Below are 22,005 nucleotides of genomic sequence, written 5' to 3'. Positions count from 1 at the left end.
GAGTGTAGTAAGTGTTGGGTCAGATTAAAATAAGGAAGTACAGTGAGAAACCATGATGGGACCCACCCATTGTTATTTTCTATTATTTATATAATAAATATTTGTTTGTTTAACATTTATTAATAAATTTAATACAAATAAAATTCAGTTTAATTTAAAATTGTAGTAATTTTTTTGTATTTGTTTATAGTTCTATTTAGATTTTATTATTTTTTATTTTATTCCAGCATTTCAATGAATGAAAATGATTTTAATATAATGATTTCACAATATGTAAGATTTTTGGATTTAAAATACAAAAAAACACTAGAACAATGTTATATTTTGCTGACTTGTGTCCTTGCATTATTCCAAATGTTTCCAAGAATGTTTAAATCCAGGGAAATTAGCAATTTTAACCAGGACACGGACTGTGCATCATAGCAGCGTTATCCTCGATTTCCTCTGTTTTATTTTGTAGAAACCATGGAAACACCATAGACTCTTTAAAGGAACACTCCACTTTATTTGAAAATAGGCTAATTTTTCTTAGAGTTAAACAGTTGAGTTTTACAGTTTTTGAATCTATTCAGCCGATCTCTGTATCTGGCAGTAGCACTTTTAGCATAGCTTAGCATACATCATTGAATCGGATTAGACCATTAGACCATCAAGTTCAGAAATGACCAAAGACTTTATTTTTTCAAAGATAATATTTTTCATATTTAAAATATTGAAAGTCTTTTGTCATTTTTTTAACCTCAATGCTAATGATCTAATCGGATTCAATTATGTATGCTAAGCTATGCTTAAAGGGCTACCACCAGATACAGAGATCAGCTGAATGGATTCAAAAATGCTAAAACTCCACTGTTTATCTCTAAGGGACTTGGAAAATGAGCCTATTTTTTAAAAAAAGTGGGCTGTTCTTTTAATATATTATGTACTTTATTAGACAGGTGAGCAACCGTTTGGATTCATTCATCGACATATTTGTTCATTTTTTTAGCTTTTTTTTTAGCTCAGTTAGTCCTATTGTTTGTGCCTAATAGTCACTGCCAAGTGAACACACATTATAACCTAACACACTCAAATAATATATCTAATATGGTTACCCTACATGCACATGACCAGAAGAAGCAGTCGTCTGCTGTGTAATAAAAGCTCCAAAATCCTGCCGTGGTCAAGCTACGCCTGTTTTGAATAAGCGACCTCTAGCGAAAAATGACTAATTGTGCCTTTAACAATGCCAACACTTGATCCATCTCTTTGAATTTCTCGTTGTCTATTTGACTGACATATAAAAGACTCTTTGTTAATTCCGTAAATAATACAGGGCATTGTCTCAGATTGATTCTAACTGGTAACTTGTCTTTTTTTAACTATTCCTTAAAGAACAAGCTCATAAGAGTCACTCAATTCAGGAATCAGGTTTAGTTACAGTTCCTCAGTCAGTCATTCAGGTTTTCAGAAACATGAGGGTAAGTAAATAATGCCATAAATTTCATTTTGGGGGTGAACTATACATTTTATAGGAAGTTGAAGCATTCATTCATACATTGTAACAGATAGTGTTCATCAGCCAGGTGTTGTAGTGTATATAGTGGAAATGCTCCATAAAAGGATATTTTCCTCTGTCTGTGAAAGATCTGCCAGAAATCGAAGGGCTCATATTCTCTGAAAGAATGTCTTTGAGTGCGTGTAATGGAGTTGGCCTGCTGCCGCCAACCCGGCCGGCCGTGGCGTACCGGCCCATAGCCATATTTAGCTATTGCAGTCAATGGAACTGGGTGCATTCTTACGGTCTGATGTCATCTCGTGATGCAAACTTGATACAATGCGTCTGAGAAGGAGAGCAGAAGAAAGGAATGAGAAGCAGGTTCCTCACAGTCATTTATAAACAGCCATCGGTGCATCTGTATTCTGTCAGATGATGAATTAGTAGTGCTGTCAGACAGACCACACTCTGGTGGTGTGAATGAGATTTGTCAAAAGGCTGCTTAGGTCACTCTAAATTAAGAATCACATACTAGCATGCTATAGGAATTTTAGTAACTTCCGAAGCACACCAGTTGATTTTTTTCTGAACAGTCATCTTGAAAAAAAAAAAAAAAACACTACATAAAGGGATAGTTCACCCAAAAATGAAAATGACCCCATGTTTTACTCACCCTCAATCCACCCTAGGTGTATATGACATTCTTATTTCAGACAAACACAATCCGAGTTATATATAATAAAAAAAAATCCTGGATCTTCCAAGCATTATAATGGCAGTGAAATGGCAGCCCCAAATTTGAAGCCTAAAACGTGCATCCATCCATTATAAAAGTAATCCACACAGCTCTGGGGGTTAAAAAAGGCCTTCTTAAGCAAAACGATATGTTTTTGTAAAAAAAAAAAAATCCACATTTAACATGTTAATAAGTAAAATATCTAGCTTCCACTGTCTGTACTCGACTAACGAAATAAGCGTAACTGACGATGATGTTGGACGTTGCGTAAGCATTTTAAACTACGAGATGCGTTACACTTTCTTCATAAGTTGAATTTGGAAGGTGGTCCACCGGAAGCTAGATATTTTGCTTCAAAAAGCTTTATATATAAGGATATTTTTCTTACACAAACCCATCGTTTCTCTTCAGAAGGCCTTTTTAAAACCCCGGAGCCATGTGGATTACTTTTAGAATAGATGGATGCTCTTTTTTTGGGCTCCCATTCACTGCCATCATAAAGCTTGGATTGGCCAGGACATTTTTATATAACTATTGTATTTGTCTGAAAGTCATATACAGGGTGGCTTGAGGGTGAGTAAATTATTGGATAACTTTCATTTTTGGGTGAACTATCCCTTCAAATTGAAGACAGAACTGTTTATGCACAACGTGATTGACTTGTATTTCGAGAGCAAATGTGCTTTTGACTATAGTAGCACATATTTTTGTCCAATGCAGACCACCTTAAAATGAGCCATGAGTGTGAAAAAACTGATGTTGCATAATATCCTAATACTCACAGTAACAAATATATTGACGCAATGAACAAAAAGGGGAGTTTGGAGACTTCAAGAGGATTTGTCACTCTGTCTTCTGTGGTTTCACATCTAAATTCTTTCAGTATGAGTCGGTGTCCTTTTTTTTAGCTTGAGCTTTTTCAGGATTGTATTGTCTTCGTCTTTTAATTTTGTGGAGTGTTTTAGTACACACATGCTTTGAATTAGAGGCTTGTGCATTTTTGTTAACCTCACAATGAAATGATGACAAAAAAAAAAAGAAAGAATTGTGCATTTATACCCTTTTTGGTCGAAGAGACTGCCATCCTTTGTACTCAAGGCATGCTACATTTGTGATCTTTTCATGCTGGGAAAAATTAATATTTGGCTGTGTCACAGGACATCTTGGATTACAGTTTCCGAGGGATTACATATATAAAGATATATAGATTGTAGTTTTTAGTTTATTTATTTTTTGTTTTAATATTTTAGGTCCTCTTTGCTCCAGGAGGACCACAGTGACATGTGGGTCGGCTCGTGTTTCTGTGAGCCAAAAATATACGGTATTAGTATTTGATTAAAAAGACATGAAGTGGCATAATGGTTGGACAAAAATAGTCCGCGGGACGCTGATACAGGTTTGCTGCTCTGCCAGCTTTCAGCACATCTGTCAGGTGGAGACACAAAAGCCCATTTCCTCAACCGTATCCTGCTAGCAGGGTGAGATTGGAGCCACCACCTCATTAACAGACTGATGGCATAATTTAAAGCTGATTGTCGTCATAATCATCACCACTTCACACTTCGGCACAATAATGCGGATGTCTGTCATCTCTTTATGAATGACCCTTCAGCTACAGAAATCTCACATCCTGCTTTCTGAGCTCCTTCGAGCTGAGCTGAACCGCCCTCTCTGCTCAGATGTTCTTCCTTCTGTGTAGGGGGAATCAGAGAGCTGGGCCCAAATCTGTTGAAATTTTGGAGGAAGCCTCGCAAAAGACACCATATGGCTTAGTTTGGACAAAGCCAATGTTAACCAAATTGCTGGGCCTTTCCAGGAGAGAGGGGAATTGCACTTGTCGAAAATACTTCAATATGGTGCTCATTCTGCTCACTTTCTCACAGTGGGTCTGCCATTGTTTAATCAATGTTGGCCTCTTTTCTACATTTAATTATTTTTCCGATTTTCAGTACCAGCTCTTGTCTATTTTAAAGGGGTGGTGAATTGAGAAGTCAACTTTCCCTTGAGCTTTTGATATATAAAAGGTCATGGTAATGTAAGAATAACCTGGTACACTCTAAAAACTAATACTATGATTTACTCAATTTTTTTGGTGAAACATTTTTACACTAAACAAATTGAGTAAATTTTAAAGCAGTGAAATCCATTATAGACACCATAAGAACTGAGTAAATGTAAGTAAAAAAATTAAGTAGATCTGAGTAACTGCATTTGTTACATTAACAAATTCAATTGAGTAGAAAAAATTGGGTAAAAAGCATTTATATGATTTATATGATAAGCAATATTTATGACTAATATGAACTGTTTTTATTTATGAGTATTACTAACTTGTATAGTATAACTTTAATTTCCTCTAAACCTTTGTAAAATACTCCACAGTCCACACAAACACACTTATACATGACATTGCCTTTATTGTCGAGTACAGCAATGACGTTACAGCATATATTACTGTTTTGACATGTAAAGAATAACAGTTATTTTACAACATTTAAACTCATGTAACAAACATTTTAGAAGTAAAAATTAAACATTTAAAAGTAATTCAAGTGTAATCAACCGGTCTGTTATCCCATTTCCACCGTATCAGCGCTGTTTCTCGAGCCTGAGATGGACTAACGTTAGCGGTCTGCGGGTGGACTTTGAACTTGAGACCGCTGTCCTGCATTTCACTCGTAGCTGAAAGATGCTGCGAGGCGCCAGACTCCATAACCTGACAACAAACAAACAGTGCCCAGTTTTAATAAGATTTTATCATCCGAATTCATTATATTCATTATCTTTACGAATAAAGTTGTGTGTTTTGAGCAACACAGCAGGCGTTTCAAAGACCAACGCCACACGTTAACTTAAGGTGACTCACACTGTCCCTGTACGTTGTTTTGAATTAAATAAAATGCCTTTTAGCACAGTAATGATTATATAGATAATTAAAAAAAAAACATACAAACCTGAATTTCACAGAGGAAATGCCCCAATTCTGCGACGCTGAGAAGAAGAAACTGCTCTGGTGACTGAGGAGAATTCAAATATCCGCACTCACTCAACCGTCCAGCTGTCGTCACGTCAGAGGGTGGGGGAGGGGCGCATTGTTTTAATCGAGTAAATTAACTCAATTTCTTCAGTGTGTGTTAAATATTAATAATCTTGATTTTAATTAAGTAATATTTGTGGTTCTTGAAACAGATCGGTTTAATTCTCCATTCTCAAATATCTTGAAATAAATTTCGCAAATGTATTAAGTATATTTAAAATAAAGAATTGGTTATTTGAATACTAAATTATTTTAGTGAAAAAAACTTAAATATAACTATACATTTTATACAAAATTACCTGTTGGATTTTTAGTCAATTATTTTGGTATGTTTAACTAAAACCATCAAGTAAATGATATTGAGAGATTTTATTAAGTTAATAAAGTTAATTATTACTGAGATATTTACTAAGCCACTGACTTATTTTTTAGAGTGTAGTTTCAGAGATGAAAACTTCCTTGTTTGTCAAAGAAAAGCTTTTATAGACACCAGGCCCAGAAAACAATCGTGTTCGCATCTTTACGTCATTGTGTGGCGAAAAACCGCCTCTACAGAATAATAATAACCTGGTTGTGGAAGAACACAGTCGCTGCATAAGCCTCCTTTCGGATCCTAACATTACACTGTAAACATTTTTTGTTGGTTTAACTTAAAAAAGTAAGTAACCTGGTTGCCTAAAAATTGTGAGTTTATTGAAATATAATTTTTGAGTTGATACAATGAAGGAAATTTGTTTAATAAATAGAACCTCAAAATATTCTTGTATCCTAACCACATAAAAAATTTGATAAGTCATGAAAATAGCACTATTTGGCATGTTTCACTGCGTCATCAGAAATAAAACACACACACAATTACCCAATATGCTTACAAAATCTTTTAATAATATTTTAATAAAGGTTGTCAAATCTCAAAAAATGCTTATTGTATTAACTCAAATTTTGATATCAATGAACTCAATGAAATTTTAAGGCAACCAGATTCTAAATAATTTTTACAGTGTAGGAATGTGATACTTCATTTATTTTTAATGAAGTTCCAGCTGACGTGGGGAAGACATGTACGTGTGTTCGCTTCATTTCAAGCGGAATCATTTGTTAACAAGTCTCAGGTCAAGCTGGATTTGCAGACATATTGAGATTAAAACACCATGCTGTGCCTTCTATATTGGATCTGACATGAATGGTACAGGAATAGGTCTTTTTTATATGCAATAGTAGTCCCGGAGCTATGTGTTCTTCAGCTGGCTACCAAAACGTAAGCCCGTCCACAGGCCGGTGAATTTCAAATAGTAAAATAATATTCTTTTCTTGCGTCCGTGCGTGTGTGTGTGTGTGTGTGTGTGTGCGTGGTTCACGCTTGTATCCACCAATCGGGCGGGCCAAGTAATACAAAAATAATATTCCAATCAAGTGTGGGTGGATGAGAAAAAAATCATTGTGATAAAGATGTTTATGAGCCCTTTGATCAAGAGAATCATTTTAGTTGCCGCTTTCAAAACAATCCCTCCCTCATGTGAACTGAACTGACAGGGCAGCTGAAGCTCATTTCATGAGTTCACACTTACATATAATTTATAGAGAGTAAATTTAAATGCGTATTTGGCGTGCTGTCCGGGGGGGAGGGCTTCAAGCTCGGACTTCGGCCCGAACCCAGAGTATCCCCTCGTATGTAAGTAGTTTTGGAACCAAAAAGACCAAAATGTGGAGAAGGGGTGGTGGAGGGATGCTGATAAACTATCAACAAAATGGAGGTAAGACAGCTGCGTATATATACACCTCTTTTGTTGATTAGCTGAGAACTCTCCACCTGTGTCAATTATCTGAACGAGTTCCTCCCGAACCTTGTTTAATAAAAACATCATTAAATATGCAAATCTTATCCAATCCTAGCCTAGTGGGCGTTTACTTCCGATTCTCCAGTGCGGCATGCCCATCAAAACCCAGTATTCAGAAGACAGCCTCAAAACCAGCGTAGAAAATAACCTATTACTTATTAGTTATGATGTTTTCGAATGTAAAAACCAGACAAACGCCATTAGTTGACCTCAAACAACAGTATAAAAAATAAAAAAGCCAGTTCTTGACACCTTTAATCAGTAGCGTACACTCTCTTTTCCTTGCGTATACCAGCACTTCTCACATTGTGCTAGTACTCTGAGTGCCCACACGAAACATAGAACCAGGCTGTTAATTCATTATATGCATCCCACGTTCATTGGTTTTATTAGCTGTATGAACTGAACGGACCAATCATCTGTGCAATATGACTGAAGCCAAATTGCTTCATTTTGCATGCATGGCGCGACAATCCTCGTTCACCAGATAAAATGTGCAAACCATTTGAATTCTATTGAGAATGTATCACTTTAAAATACTATGGAGTAGGTCAAACATGATCTAAATCTAACACATAAACTACAAATACTGATTAAAAGATGGGAAAATATCATCCTCCACCAACTTAAATAAGAAAGCTTTTTAAACTACTCCTGACCACCTTTACTTGAATTCATCATGTTCTAGTGTATTTATTGTGGTAAACTTGTTGAAGAAATTATAATAGATAATCTGTTATGGGATAAGATTTTTCACTAAAGAATTCTTTTTCAAATGTGACATGTAGCTGTAGTTTAGAAATGTGTAGGTTGCTATTTTTATAACAAATGCTATAGATAAAAAAAATAAAATAATAATAAACAATGATCTTATCTGTAATTGTATCCTTATTGTAACAAATGCTATAGTTAAACAATTACAAGAACTATGTTGCTTTTTTAGAAGGCCAAGTACAAGTTAGAATCAAGAGCTTTTTGAATTGTTGACTAAATTGGTTTTCTATGTGTAAAAATAGTTGTTCTTGAAGGAAATTAACATGTTCAGTAGAAGAATATTTTAAGTAAATTTTGCCTTTTATGGCACTTGGCAAATAAGTGATTGTTAACTACTTTTTTTGCAGTTATGTTATTTACCAACTTTGCATGTGTCGGCCATTTAGCAAAAATAAACATACAAATAAACAAATCTCACAAGGGAGAGTTGACCTTCTGGTTCTGTGACCTTTAATGGTTAAACGGTTCACACTTCAACCCCAAATGTTCAAATAAAATCTACACCCTTGAGGAGACAAACAACACCAGCCCCCCCCCCCCCCCCCCCATATTTTTACTGGTACTGTACATGTTCTCAAGATAATGAAGATAAATGTAAAATGTTGTTTCACATTATTATTATTTTTTTTTTTTTTACTGGAAAATAAGACAAAAATACTAAGAATAGGAGATAAAAATAGGATTTTTAATTTGACTAATCGAGCACCACTGTTATAGTACTTACATTTTTCTATGCAATATATACAGATATTCTTTATGATTAGTTTTTATTTTGTAAATTTTTTCTGTGTTGTGTTTTGCATTATCGCCCTGTTTTAAAATCCAATGAAGTCATACTGCCTTTAGAATCTGTTGTAGTAAGTTGTTGGAAGACATTCTGAATCAGGCTGTGAGCCGCCTACACTCCTTTAGCTACTGTTTCCTTGGTAACTCATGTCAGGAACGGAGACGCCAATAAATGGATCTGCTGCATGTTTCCCATCTTTTAAGCCCTTATTCCATGCTTAAGAAGGGGGTGTTTGAGAATAAAAAAGTAAGCAAATTTTGCATTGCTTGTAGTTTTTTCCTATATTCAAAAAGCGCAAGTATGCAGTAAAATTGCTCTAAACTAGTGCAGATTCCAAATTGCTATTGTTTTGGTCCATTGCCTACAATTTTATTTTTATTTTTTATACAGACTTCTTGACTTGTTGACTGGGCAGGTTTAAGTTCTTCTTAAGTTCTTAAATTCTTAAGTTGAAAGAATACTCAATGGCCCTTTGACAAATATGTCTGGCTCTGCTCCAAAACATGCGAACAATCCCAGTCATGCTTCATTATGTCATTGCAGTGGAACAAAACAACATACCTTGAAGTGACCTCCATATGTAAATGCATAGGAATGTTGAAGAACCAGGATGCTGGTTTTTGCTGACATGATCATTAAGAGGTGATGCTTAAGTTCACAGATGAAATTGAGGTCCAATTTAAGAGAAAAAGGCCTGCTAACGTAGGCCGTCTAGCAGCCTGGGTTGCTGTACCCTTTAAAGTGGTGGTTGCATGCGATTTCACTTTTTTAACTTTAGTTAGTGTGTAATGTTGCTGCTTGAGCATAAACAGTATCTGCAAAGTTACAGCGCTGAAAGTTCAATGCAAACGGAGATATTGTCTTTTAAAGTTATGGCAGTTTATTGCCTACAAAAACAGCCGGTTTGGACTACAACAAGCTTCTTCCTGGGTTGGTGACATCATAAACCCTTGCTATTAACATGAACACTGTCCCAGATGTGACTTCTGCCTGTAACGGTAAGGGGCGTGGCGTTTCAGGACAACCTGTGCTTAGCACTTCAGCCAATAAAAATACATGAAACTACATTTGGCCATCTAACCAATCTAAGAGCATTGTGTTTTTGGAGGGATGGGCTTTAGAAGCAGGAAGCAAAGTTCAAAGGACAGTGGAGACAGTGGTGTGGAATAAAGGTAAAATATAAGAAAGATACGGCATAAATAAAGAAGTATTAAGGCATGTTAAACTAAACACAACCAAGCCTACAAAAAAACAAACACGAAACCACCCCTTTAAACCCCATATTTTGGCCCCTTCCGGTCTCGCCCGAGAGCAGATCCCACTTCTAATTTTAAGTGTTTGTGCTGCTAGTTATTTCAGAATGTTGTGATCGCCTATGCCAGGGAATGTATATGTATCCAATGTGACTAGGCACAAATAAAGCACTCAACCGAAATGGTGCGAACTGCACTTGTGAACAGGTCTGGGGTGTCGTTCTTATTTAAGAAACAAGGAGTGCATACATACGATCCAATAAATCCTTTTTCCTGTTGGTCAAACGCCAGTTTGGTTTAAAGTGATGTTTGTTCAGGGTTTATTTTCAGCAGCTTCCGAAAACAAGAAGCCCTTGATATTATTATGACCCCTCCATCCGTGTAGGATCGCTGGGATTGCACAGCAGTTGCATCATGAACATTTAACCTCACCTGACCCATCTTTGCTGTCATACTTAACTAAAATTAAATATAGGCCTTCAATATCACATGTCCGTTTTACCCTATTTCTGTTAAGTGTTCGGTCAATCCTCATCTCCTGTAGGGGGCTTGTTCTGTTCAGGGGTGACTTATGGCTGGCTCCGGTGTGGCTGGCGTGAACTTTTGCTGTAGTATATTACCACAGACATGAGCGAGGCTTCCTCTGCTCTTTAATTACATCTCTGAGAGCATGGCTCAGGCTCAGCTGGGATTTTTGGGGAAGTGGGACACACTCTCAGCAATCCACCCCGCAACGGCATTTCATAATGGAGTGGCTCAGGATACATCCTCTGGGAACCCAGGTACAAGAGCAGCTCTCAAAAGATAAGGCAACTAAATTAAGCATATATAGATAACTCGGGCAGTAGACCATGCACGCGGAAGCTCTTTTTGGAAGATGACCATAGACCTTGTGGATTCATGGCTAGTTTTTATAGTTTTATTCCCCTCGACTCAACCCAACTGCGCTTTTATCAGTTTCAGATGTTGAAGAATTGACCCTTTGCTAAACCCCGACTCTTGGTGCGGTTGTTTAAAGTGCTTAAAGGGGGGGGTGAAACACTCAGTTTCAGTCAGTGTCATGTCAATCTTGAGTACCTATAGAGTAGCAGTGCATCCTGCATATCTCTGAAAAGTCTTTATTTTTTTTATAATTATATAAGAAAGATGCGCTGTTCCGAGTCTTTCCGAAGAAAAGCCGAGCGGGTGGGGGCGTGTCGTGTGAGCGGAGCTAAATAATGACGTGTGCTCGCTGCTGCTATTGTGTTGAGTCGAGTGCGTCGTAAAGCTGTGTCATCCCTAACAGCGGGAAAAAAACTTTATTCAAAATAAAAATATGGTTTTTAATCAGATACAGCCATACATCTATGATCCGGAATCAGACCCAGAGGCTGCAGTTGAACAGGAGCAGCAGCAAAAACGACTAGAGCAGGACGTCTATATGTGGTACAAGTTATACACTAACTATATAATATGCTTAGCGACTTGTGTTATTTACATATTTATACTTGAATTATATCGTCGTATTTTTGTCTTTGAAGGTGTACATGTGGGAAGTGCAGTTGTGCACGTGTGTGTGTGTGTTTACGCGTGGTTTGTGTAGACAGTAAGCGGACTGGTTTTGCACGGCAGGTTAAGTTAGTGTTTACATAGAAAGACACGGAATAGTAGCCCATTTGAATGAAGAAGCGTGCTTATTTAGTTCAACATATTTCCCCCCTCTTTGTGTATTGTTGTTTGGAGTGCTTTTACAATACACAAACATAAAGTTACACATATAGTGGCCAGCTAAACAAATGTACACGCACTACACATCGCATGCTCTATTGATCAATTAACTATACGTGATCATGTTTGGGCTACTTGATGAGCATAGTCAAAAACACAGACATTTGAAGCAGTCTTACTCACCGCCTGCGGTTCTAACGTTGGGACTGCTCCATCATTCAGCATTAGGCGATCGGGAAAATCCGGCGTCGAGCTGGGCCTTGTTTATGAAACAGTCGGCACCGAAATGCAGCGAACAGATATAAAAATTCGCGCAACTCAGTTGCTGATCCGGAAAAGCAAATTACATCCACTGTTGCCTTAACGCGAGGTTTTTGGGGAATCTGTGCAGGACTGTCTTGGTCTGCCAACCAAAAACGCACTTTTTTGGTGACATTGTTATGTGCACATCACCTGTGCAGCAGCCTACAAGCCAGCGCTTTGATGGGCGTAGCCTGTTGCTTTCGCTCTCTCCCTCTCTCTCTCTCACGCGCTTCCGGTAGAATTGTCCGTACGGCCCATACAAGGAAATTCCGCCCCCATTAACGTCAAAGGGGACGCATGATCTCAAAAAACTTGCCGAAACTTATGACTAACCGGAAGTAGTATTTTTGACAAAGAAATACTCCCATCAAACGTCCACCTTAACTTTTGAAACTTTGTCTATGTTTAGTATGGGATTCCAAGTCTTTAACAGTGTAAAAAGATCAGTATGCATGAAACAGCATTTCACCCCCCCTTTAAAATTGACCTTACGACAGATAAATGACTGACAGCCCAAAATAGCCAGTCTGCAGACGTGGACAGTACCACTAAGTTAATTTACTTGAGTACTGTACTTAAGTACACTTTTTGAGTATCGGTACTTTACTTGAGTGTTATTTTTTTTCTGGAAGTGTATTACTTTAACCTCACTACATTTGAAAGACATATCATACTTTTTTACTCCGCTACATTTCTACCAAAGTTCCCAGAAGTGGAAAGTCAGAGCGTTTTATTTTATTTAAAAGATGCATGTCTCATAAAATATTTAAAAATGTAAATGTCTGGGTCGGGAGACAGAGAAGAGTAAACAGTTGGGAGATATCGGATGTGTATCAGAGTATAGGGTTCTTGCATTCAGCCTTAAAGTGACAGCAGCTTTGCAAAGAGCTTTGTAACTTTTATACAATAATTGAAATGAGTTTATGGTAGTCGTATGCTAGCATGTCAGATGGAGCGTCACTGACTGGCTTAAATCACCTTGATGGCATAATGTGTACTTATTCAATAATGCAACAAAAATAAAATAATGCATTGAAAAAAAGGAAATTTACTATTTTAAAGAACTTTTAAAAACCAAATGCTTCTGTACTTTTACTCAAGTAAAAATCAGTTTTTATAATTTTTACTTGTAACGGAGTAATATTTGACCAATGGTACTTTTACTCAAGTAGTAGAGTTGTGTACTTTGTCTACCTTTGCTAATCTGAGGGTATGTTTACATGAAAACAATGAACTTACACTTAATTTATACTTATTTTGATTGGGGGGGGGGGGGGGGGGTGAAATGCTGTTACATGCATACTGAGCTTTTTACACGGTTAAAGACTTGGATTCCCATCCTAAACATAGACAAAGTTTCAAAAACTAAGTTGGACATTTGATGGAATATTTCTGTGTCAAAAATACTCCTTCCGGTTTCCCACAAGTTTCAGAGAGTTTTTTTTCAAGTATGGGTCCGCTTGACATCAACAGAGCGGAAGGTCCTTGTATGGGCCGTACGGGCTCTTCTCCCGGAAGGGTGCGCGCGCGTGACTAGAGCGAGAGAGAAAATGCACGCCCATAAACACTTGCTCAGATCCACTCGTCCGTGAACACTTACGTCGCGCAGCGCTCCACTTTATTCCTATGGGTGACGTCGAGCGACTTCAACGCTTCAGCACAGCATTCCGGGAAGGCAGCGCTGCATTTGAACCGATTTGAACGCAGAAATGACGGGAAGCTTCACAACATACGCTTCAGTCACGTCTCAAAGTTGATTTCCACGGTCACTGCTGTCACAGGACTTCACCAAATCATACCAAAGAAGTGTGTTTTTGACGGAGCGGTCCCAGCGATAAAGATTTGGTTTTGGCCTCCAGGCGCTCTTTTTTTTCCCGGAAAGACTCGGTACAGCCTATATTTCTTTTATAAATATAATAAAACTAAAGACTTTTCGGAGATATGAAGGATGCAATACTACTCTATAGTATAGGTACTCAAGATTGACATGAGATTGACTGAAACTGAGTGCCCCCCCCCCCCCCCCCCCCCCTTAAATTTTTTTGCATACAGGTGACAATGTTGTCAAAACAATCCCCGTTCACATGGATCCGCGTGGATCCATGGATTTTTTTTTTTTTTTTTTTTAATTAAAAATGCTGTATTATGCACACTAGGCCAGAAGTTGACAAGTTGGAGAAGCTATAGAGGGTTTTGTATCATACACAAGATGTGGCTGTTTTCACAAATTTGCGTTTTTGTAGTTTTCACAGAGATGGTAGCAGTGTTGTTTTCAAAAACGTGCACTTTAAAACCCATTTTCAAATGTCTGCATTTTCAGGTCCCCGAAACATGTAAAGGAACAGCAAAAAAAAAAAACGCACAATACATTTTCAGTTTTTAGTATATTAATAAGATAAATCATAATAATGAGCTTTTAATTGTCTATATGTGCTTAGGCACACACATACAGCTTTATGAAAAACACATTATGAATGTTTTAAAAAACACAGTTTAATACATTATTGATAATGTTTTCTGTGTTTTCTTTATAGAGATTAGGTCGACGATGCTGACTAATTTCCCGCAGTAGAGGATGCTCCTGTAGCCAATGTAGGCTAAATTTTATACGGATTACATAATTTGACGCCGCACAAACACTTGGATATGCTCCAAATAATAGCGCACATTTGACTATTTTATATTAATAAACCAAATAAATTATAATAATGAGGCTTAATTCCCTATAGTCTTATCGGTGCTCAAGCGCACATATTGCCACAGCGCACCGGTGTGTAATGATTATGAATGTGTCGTGGAAAAAAAAAACACACGGAGACTGAACATTTAATTTATTGATATACTAGTGTTTTCAGCTGCAGTGATGAAGTTGATGATGCTGACTTGTCATCTCCGCTGAATATTGCATGCGCTTATATGCACGTTTCATAAAATAATCGTAGAATATTTTCTTTCCATTTGAATCAGTCCATTTTTAAAATAGACATTTCAAGCTTTTTAGAGATGTATTTCTCATGTCTGTGAGGAAAGTTTACAGAAATAAAATGAGTCTGCATCAAATGACGTATTGGGCTACTTTTGATATAACACGTAACATGTCATGCAGTACGCGTGCTATAATTCAGCTTCCACACTCCGCACACACACTTGGATGTGTGCCTAATAATAGGCTAGTCCACATTTATCTAGGTTAATGTGAGAACAAGCAGCCATGTTAACTTGCTACTATTTTGCATGTGTCAAATGATAAGCCATATTTAAGGTTGATGGATGATAGGCGAGCGTTTGGACTTTCTGCCCAACATAAAGGACCCGCTGTTACCAATCTAACCCATGAGGTTTTTTTTTTCCCCGACTAATAAACGAACCTACTATAAACGACTAATAACATTTTTGGTTGACTAAGCCTCTTCTAGTCGACTAAAAATGAATCGACTATTGGGGGGCAGCCCTATGGTTTTTAGTTGAAAAATGTAGCATAAACGCCCCCTAATTGTTGCGCAGAGAAGCCTTGGTGCTATTTTTTTTTTCTTGCCAAATTCCTTAACCTATGGTAAAAAGGTGTTTTTGTGCCGCATGTAATTTGAATATCCAGAGTGGCCAGAGTTTTGTTCGTTTTGACAAGCATTGACTTGTCATTCTTTATGACAAAAGCGATGTTTAGTCCATTAAATTAAAAATGTGTTCATGGAGTTTTTATTAACACTTGCTCCAATTTAGGCCATTATTTGTTACATCATTTTATTTGGCAGACATTAGGCTTGGGCGGTAATACGGTAAAACGGTATACCGTGGGATCTAAAAATAGCAACGGTATCAGTTTCAATACCGTCAAACCGTCAAAAAAAAAAACAGATCAACTTACATATTGCTGATCAACAATTAATTATTAAATATTTAATACTAATACTTATTCGAGTTATTCGGTCTCGAAAAAGAACACAACTTCTGCAGTTTGGAAGTATTTTGGGTTTTGACAGTAAATACAGACGAGGCAATTTGCAAATTGTGCAACAAAAAGATGACCGCGAGAGATGGAAATACCTTGAACCTAAGGGCGCATATCCGAAACCACCATCCACTCACTGCTGCGTGGATGAAAAACCGAGCGCACCCTCAGACTATGCTGTAATATTGCCGAAGCCTTTTGTCACACAGCTGGCAATGTAAGCAATAAGCATGAACTCCACAAAAATCAAGTGGACATGGGACTCACAAAAAAAAAAAGTCAATTGTCTCATAACGGTATGCATAAAACGTGCAGAGAGTTTCTCAGGGGCAGGGGCTCAAATGTAAAAAATAAAATAAAAATATAGGCCTATATATATATATATATATATATATATATATATATATATATATATATATATATATATATATATATATATATATATATATATATATATATATATATATATATATATATATATATATATATATATATATATATATATATAAGCCAAGCCAACAGTTTGTTGACGCTGTCTGAGCCTTACATAATGTTTTAATTATTCACGGTAATACCGTATACCGAGGTAAAATAGGGAGGAGGTTTGACGGTATCAAAATTTGGATACCGCCCAAGCCTAGCAGACATGCATACCCGCCCTTGGAAAGTGATGGGCGTAGTTAAGTAACTGCTGTCGTAAGGTCAATTGAATAGACGACTGTTGTTCTTACAGTTAGATTGAAGCGAGACATTCCAAAGAATTGTTTTTTGCTACATTTACTTTAAAGGTATTATTAAAGGAACACTCCACTTTTTTGGAAAATAGGCTCATTTTCTAAGCCCCTTAGAGTTAAACAGTTGAGTTTTACCGTTTTTGAATCCATTTAGCCGATCTCTGTATATGGCGGTAGCATTTTTAGCATAGCTTAGCATACATCATGGAATCGGATTAGACCATTAGCATCGCGCTCAAAAATGACCAAAGACTTTCACTATATTTCCCCATTTAAAACTTGACTCTTCTGTAGTAACATCATGTACCAAGACCAAAGGAAAATTATGTTGCTATTTTGTTTTTTAGACCGATATAGCTAGGAACTATTTCCTTCGTAATATCACTGCGCCGCTGCACCCATGGTACGGCAGCAAAGTTTCCTGATTATTGCGCAGGAATGAGAGAAGAGTTCCTATCAATAATCGGTTAAAAAATCTAAACTTTTCTTTTTCCGTTGGTCTTGGAACATGATGTAACTACAGAATAGTCAAGTTTTAAATAGGAAAAATATTATCTTTGAAAGAATAAAGTCTTTGGTCATTTTTGAGCAATGTTAATGGTCTAATCCGATTCAATGATGTATGCTAAGCTATGCTAAAAGTGCTACCGCCAGATACAAAGATCGGCTGAATGGATTCAAAAAGGGCAAAACTTAACTGTTTAACTCTAAGGGACTTGGAAAATGAGCCTATTTTTTTTTAAAAAAAGTGGAGTGTTCCTTTAAGTTACACAATATTGCAATGAAACCCCTTCAAGTCAAAATCGAGGATATCTTTTGTGTAAGTGAACAGAACTACTACCGTTTCCACCTATTAAGGTATTGTGAGTTCTTTAGTTATGAGATTTGAGTTTGGTTTCCATGACAGGACCGATGATGCAGCATGAGTGACTATATCGAAGCAGGTGTGACCATGTCAGTTGGAGCCTTAGGCGTAAACGTGCTCTTCTCAAGGGGTCTTTTAAAAGATGGGGGTGTGGTTTTCCCATCTTGTTCTCTTTGGAAACTTGTGGAGGCATGATGTCACTGCACCTGAGCTGGTATTTGTCATGGCGATGAGTGTCATACTGAGTGGAAGGTGTGCCTGGCAAGGTCCCAGGAAATGATATCATGTACTCCCATTCATGCAAAAAGACATGTGGGAGATTATTTGACAGATGGACAGAACCGGATCACCTGTCTTAATGCAAACCCCAGTGACAACCGATTGTTGATCATCCGGGTTCCCATGACAGCTCTTCAGTGAGCTGCTGTCTGTTTTCACAAACACAAAGGGAGATCCTCAAGCGTTATATAACTGAACAAAAGGTGAAAGTGGGTGTCTTAAAGGAATAGTTTAAAATGAAAAATCACCTTAAAAATGAAAAATGTCATTATTTATTCAGGTTTCTTCGAAAAAATATGCTCTCCCTTTTGCCATGAGAAAAGCCCCTACACTGGACTGTTTACTAATCATTTAAATGACTATAAAATTACGCTAAAATCATTTTGATTAGGAACCCATTATATTTTGTAGGGCTGTCAAATGATTACACACGTTTACATGTGTGTGTACTGTGTATAATTATTATGTATATTTATATGTGTATATTTATTATGTATATATATATATATATATATATATATATATATATATATATATATATATATATATATATATATATATATATATATATATATATATATATATATATATATATATATATATATATATATATTATGTATAGCTTAATACATTAAACTGTGACATACCTAAAAATTAATTGTATAGTGACTAGCAGTTTAACTTTGGGACCTAAATTATTCAGACACTTTGACCTGACTGTTTTGCTGAAGGTTTTTTTTTTTTTTTTTTTTTGCAGAAAATATTTCTAATTTTCTACATTTCTAATGCGACCTTTCACACCACAGACAGAACAAAATGAAGCATTGCTTGGTAACTGGTTGACCTAAATTGGTATTATATAATTGTGCTTATATTTAACAGCTGATTGGTTGATTGTAATCCATTACCTACCTTTCTTTTAGTTATCTGACATTATAGAGATTAATTTGTTCTGACACACTTTTCATATTTTATTTTATTTATTTTATTACCATTATAGCGAATAAACTGTGATAATGTGAGAAATGTTGATGGTGTCTGAATAAATTTTGGTTTGACTGTATGCGTGTATTTATATATGCATAATAATTATACTCAGTACACGCATATATTATGTAAACACAAACTTTTGATCACAGTAGTGTTATAGCAGGTTTGGATTTGGAACAATATGATTGGTAAAGTGTTTTTAAAGTCAAATATTGTGGAAAGATGGCACATTAAGGGCAGCATGGATAATGAACCTTAAATGATGCTTTGATGTAAAACTCCTAATAATACAACACCATATCATCTTCATATCGTTTTGTATTTAGTTTTCCTTGTTTCATGAATGCTCTTCAGTTTGTTCTGCCCCTCGTTTTCAAGTTAGGTCCATCTGTCCAGTTTCAGAGCCAGAGCTGCAAACGGCCCATTTTTCTTCATTTACTGTCCCTGCTCTCCGCAGTCTAAATGTATCTGACTCTCTAATGTAATTACACACTGGAATTCTGGGCATGGGGATGTGCTGGATGCTGATTAAGCACAAGAGGACTGACAAGCAAATCTTTCATAAACCCTTACTTAGCAGAACATCTGCAGGCGAGCTGGTCTGATGCTGAAGTTGGCACTTCTCACACTTCTTGTGACCCTTTTGGGTGTGCTGCCCTCTAGTGTGTGATGTGATGTACTGCGATTTTAGTGGTCAGCTGCGTCCGTATCTGGAAGAAAGCAAGTCATTTTTTTATTTGTTCTATAAAAGCCTATAAAAGTCTCCTTACTGTAAATTTCCCAAAGGCCCTTTAAGCCACATTGTAACGGCCCCAAACAGCTGTTTTCCAAATAGGCTCCTGCTATACACTGTCTGAAATTGAAGAGCACAAAAGGTTTCTCAAGGTTATTTTTCAATCATCTGGATCTCATAAATCATCTATCTATCTATCTATCTATCTATCTATCTATCTATCTATCTATCTATCTATCTATCTATCTATCTATCTATCTATCTATCTATCTATCTATCTATCTATCTATCTATCTATCTATCTATCTATCTATCTATCTATCTATCTATCTATCTATATACAAATTTGTGGCATTATAAATATTCTTTATTTAAATGAAATCTACACTCTAAATAAATCAGTCAAATAGAGCATTATGTACTGTATTAATTGGACAGAATTTTCTCTATTAATATTTTACAGGTGTTTTACCTGTATTTTTATTTTTGAACTTGGACGTTATGTTTTAGGGTTAACGGAAATGTCCGTAAAATTACTGAATATATCCGGGTAATTTTCTGCCAGTACATTGTTTTTTTGTGTGTCTTTTTATTGATTTGTTTTTGCCAGTGTATTGTGCACAAAATATTTTTAGGCTATTCCAGCTGAACTTGCATTTTTAAAATTGGAGATTTATTTTATTAATTATATTATATTATATTTTATCTATTATTTTAAATTATGCTGAGATTCAATGAACGATTTTTAAACAATTTATGCTTCCCACGCAATTATTGAATTTTTTTTGTGTTTAAAATTCAAACAGAATTTAAAATTTCTATCTATCTATCTATCTATCTATCTATCTATCTATCTATCTATCTATCTATCTATCTATCTATCTATCTATCTATCTATCTATCTATCTATCTATCTATCTATCTATCTATCTATCTATCTATCTATCTATCTGTCTATCTATCTATCTATCTATCTGTCTATCTGTCTATCTGTCTGTCTGTCTGTCTGTCTGTCTATATAGTTTTCCATTTGAATATATTGTAAAATGTAATTAATTCCTGTGTTGACAGATGAATTTTCAGCATCATTACTCCAGTCTTAAGTGTCACATGATCCTTCAGAAATCATTTTAATATGCTGATTTGATGCTTAACATTTCTTATTATTATCAATGTTGACAATGTTGTTACTGTCACTTTTGATCCATTTATTTCGGACCTTGCTGAATAAAAGTATTCATTTCTCTTAAAAAAAACGATTTGTCGTCTGGACCCCTAACTTTTGAACCATAGCATATATAGTACCAAAGCTACACAAACCAAATCAGAATTTTCTAATGCAGTGTTATGTCATGGTTGTTAATGGTGTAACCTGGTAATTGTGAAGTTATAGGTTTACCTTGAACTCACACATCCCCTTCTGCTCTTATGTGTCCTCAGGCAGCTGCAAGAGCTCCAGCGGCAGAAGGAGCAAGAGCGGGAACGACTGGAGCGAGAGCGGCAAGAACGGGAACGGCTGGAGCGAGAGATGCTGGAACGGGAGCGCACCGAGAGGGAACGCACAGAGCGGGATCGTTTGGAGCGAGAGCGCCTGGAGAGGGAACGTGCCGAGCAGGAACGTCTGGATCGCCTGGAGCGTGAGCGTCAGGAGCAGGAGCAGCTGGAGCGAGAACGCCAGGAACGGGAGCGCGCAGAGCGGGAGCTGATGGAGAGAGAGCGTACGGAGAGAGAGAAGCAAGAGAGGGAGCACCAAGAGCAGCTGGACAGAGAGCAGATGGACTGGGAGAGAGGAAGACGCATCTCCAACGCCGGTGAGCACCTTTATCTTCTCCAACGTCTTTTTATAGACAGGACTGACAGATAAGATGTAGACAGGATGGGCTGGGGTCGAAAGATGAATAAGGTCTTAACACAAACTAACAATATACGTGGCTTTTCTTCTGTTTTAGACTATGCTGAGCATGCAAATGCCTGTGAAATGCTGTTACTGCACATAGAAATGATTTAGTAGTATATTTTTTTTATTATTATTAGTGTTGCAGTTATTATGCCCTTGAAACTTCATTTATTTAATGTTAGCTATGCGTTTGAACTGGGGATGCACCGATATTACAGTTCTGGCTGATAATTTTCATACTATGGCTGATAACCGATAAAAGACTGAAAAGAATTTTTTTTTTTTTTTGAATATAAACGGTAGGACCTCCATTATAGGAAAGGGTGTTCAAAAAAGGTTAAATCTTCTGTAACTATCTCTTTAAGGTAACAAAAGTAATATAAAATCAAAAAATTGGCAGAAACGAGTGCCCAAAACATAGCATCCAATATCGTCCGCTAGCAAGAAGTTAAACAAAAATAAATGTCTTGATATATTGTGCATCTCTTTTTTGGATTTCCCTTTTGTTGTTCTCGCTGTAAGATATATTTTTAGTATGTGCTTGGCCTCTAGTTCGACGGAGGGAAAGGAACACTAGTACTCCTTGCGTCTTATTATACCAATAGGCGATCTTCTCCTGACGTGTCCATCTGTCAGTATGTTGGAA

General features: G+C 36.6%; 1 protein-coding gene and 1 long non-coding RNA gene across 10 annotated transcripts in view; one reads left to right on the top strand and one right to left on the bottom strand.

Moving 5' to 3' along the window:
- enah (ENAH actin regulator) overlaps positions 1-22,005 on the top strand; it is a 148,940-nt gene that overhangs the window by 108,861 nt on the left and 18,074 nt on the right. For all 9 annotated transcript variants that reach the window (XM_067417855.1, XM_067417854.1, XM_067417858.1 and 6 more), the window contains one exon: positions 20,903-21,273. In XM_067417855.1, coding sequence (XP_067273956.1) covers positions 20,903-21,273 — 371 coding nt within the window. The remainder of the gene's footprint in view (positions 1-20,902; positions 21,274-22,005) is intronic.
- On the bottom strand, positions 1,567-20,998 carry LOC137041497 (uncharacterized). Its single transcript, XR_010898110.1, has 3 exons — positions 20,862-20,998; positions 19,303-19,439; positions 1,567-1,822 (listed from the first exon to the last, which is right to left on the bottom strand). It is a non-coding gene; the product is annotated as an uncharacterized lncRNA (long non-coding RNA).

This window comes from Pseudorasbora parva, chromosome 15 (genome assembly GCF_024679245.1).
Source record: "Pseudorasbora parva isolate DD20220531a chromosome 15, ASM2467924v1, whole genome shotgun sequence".
In the NCBI taxonomy this organism is placed as follows: domain Eukaryota; kingdom Metazoa; phylum Chordata; class Actinopteri; order Cypriniformes; family Gobionidae; genus Pseudorasbora; species Pseudorasbora parva.
This window is presented reverse-complemented; position numbering and strand designations above follow the sequence as displayed.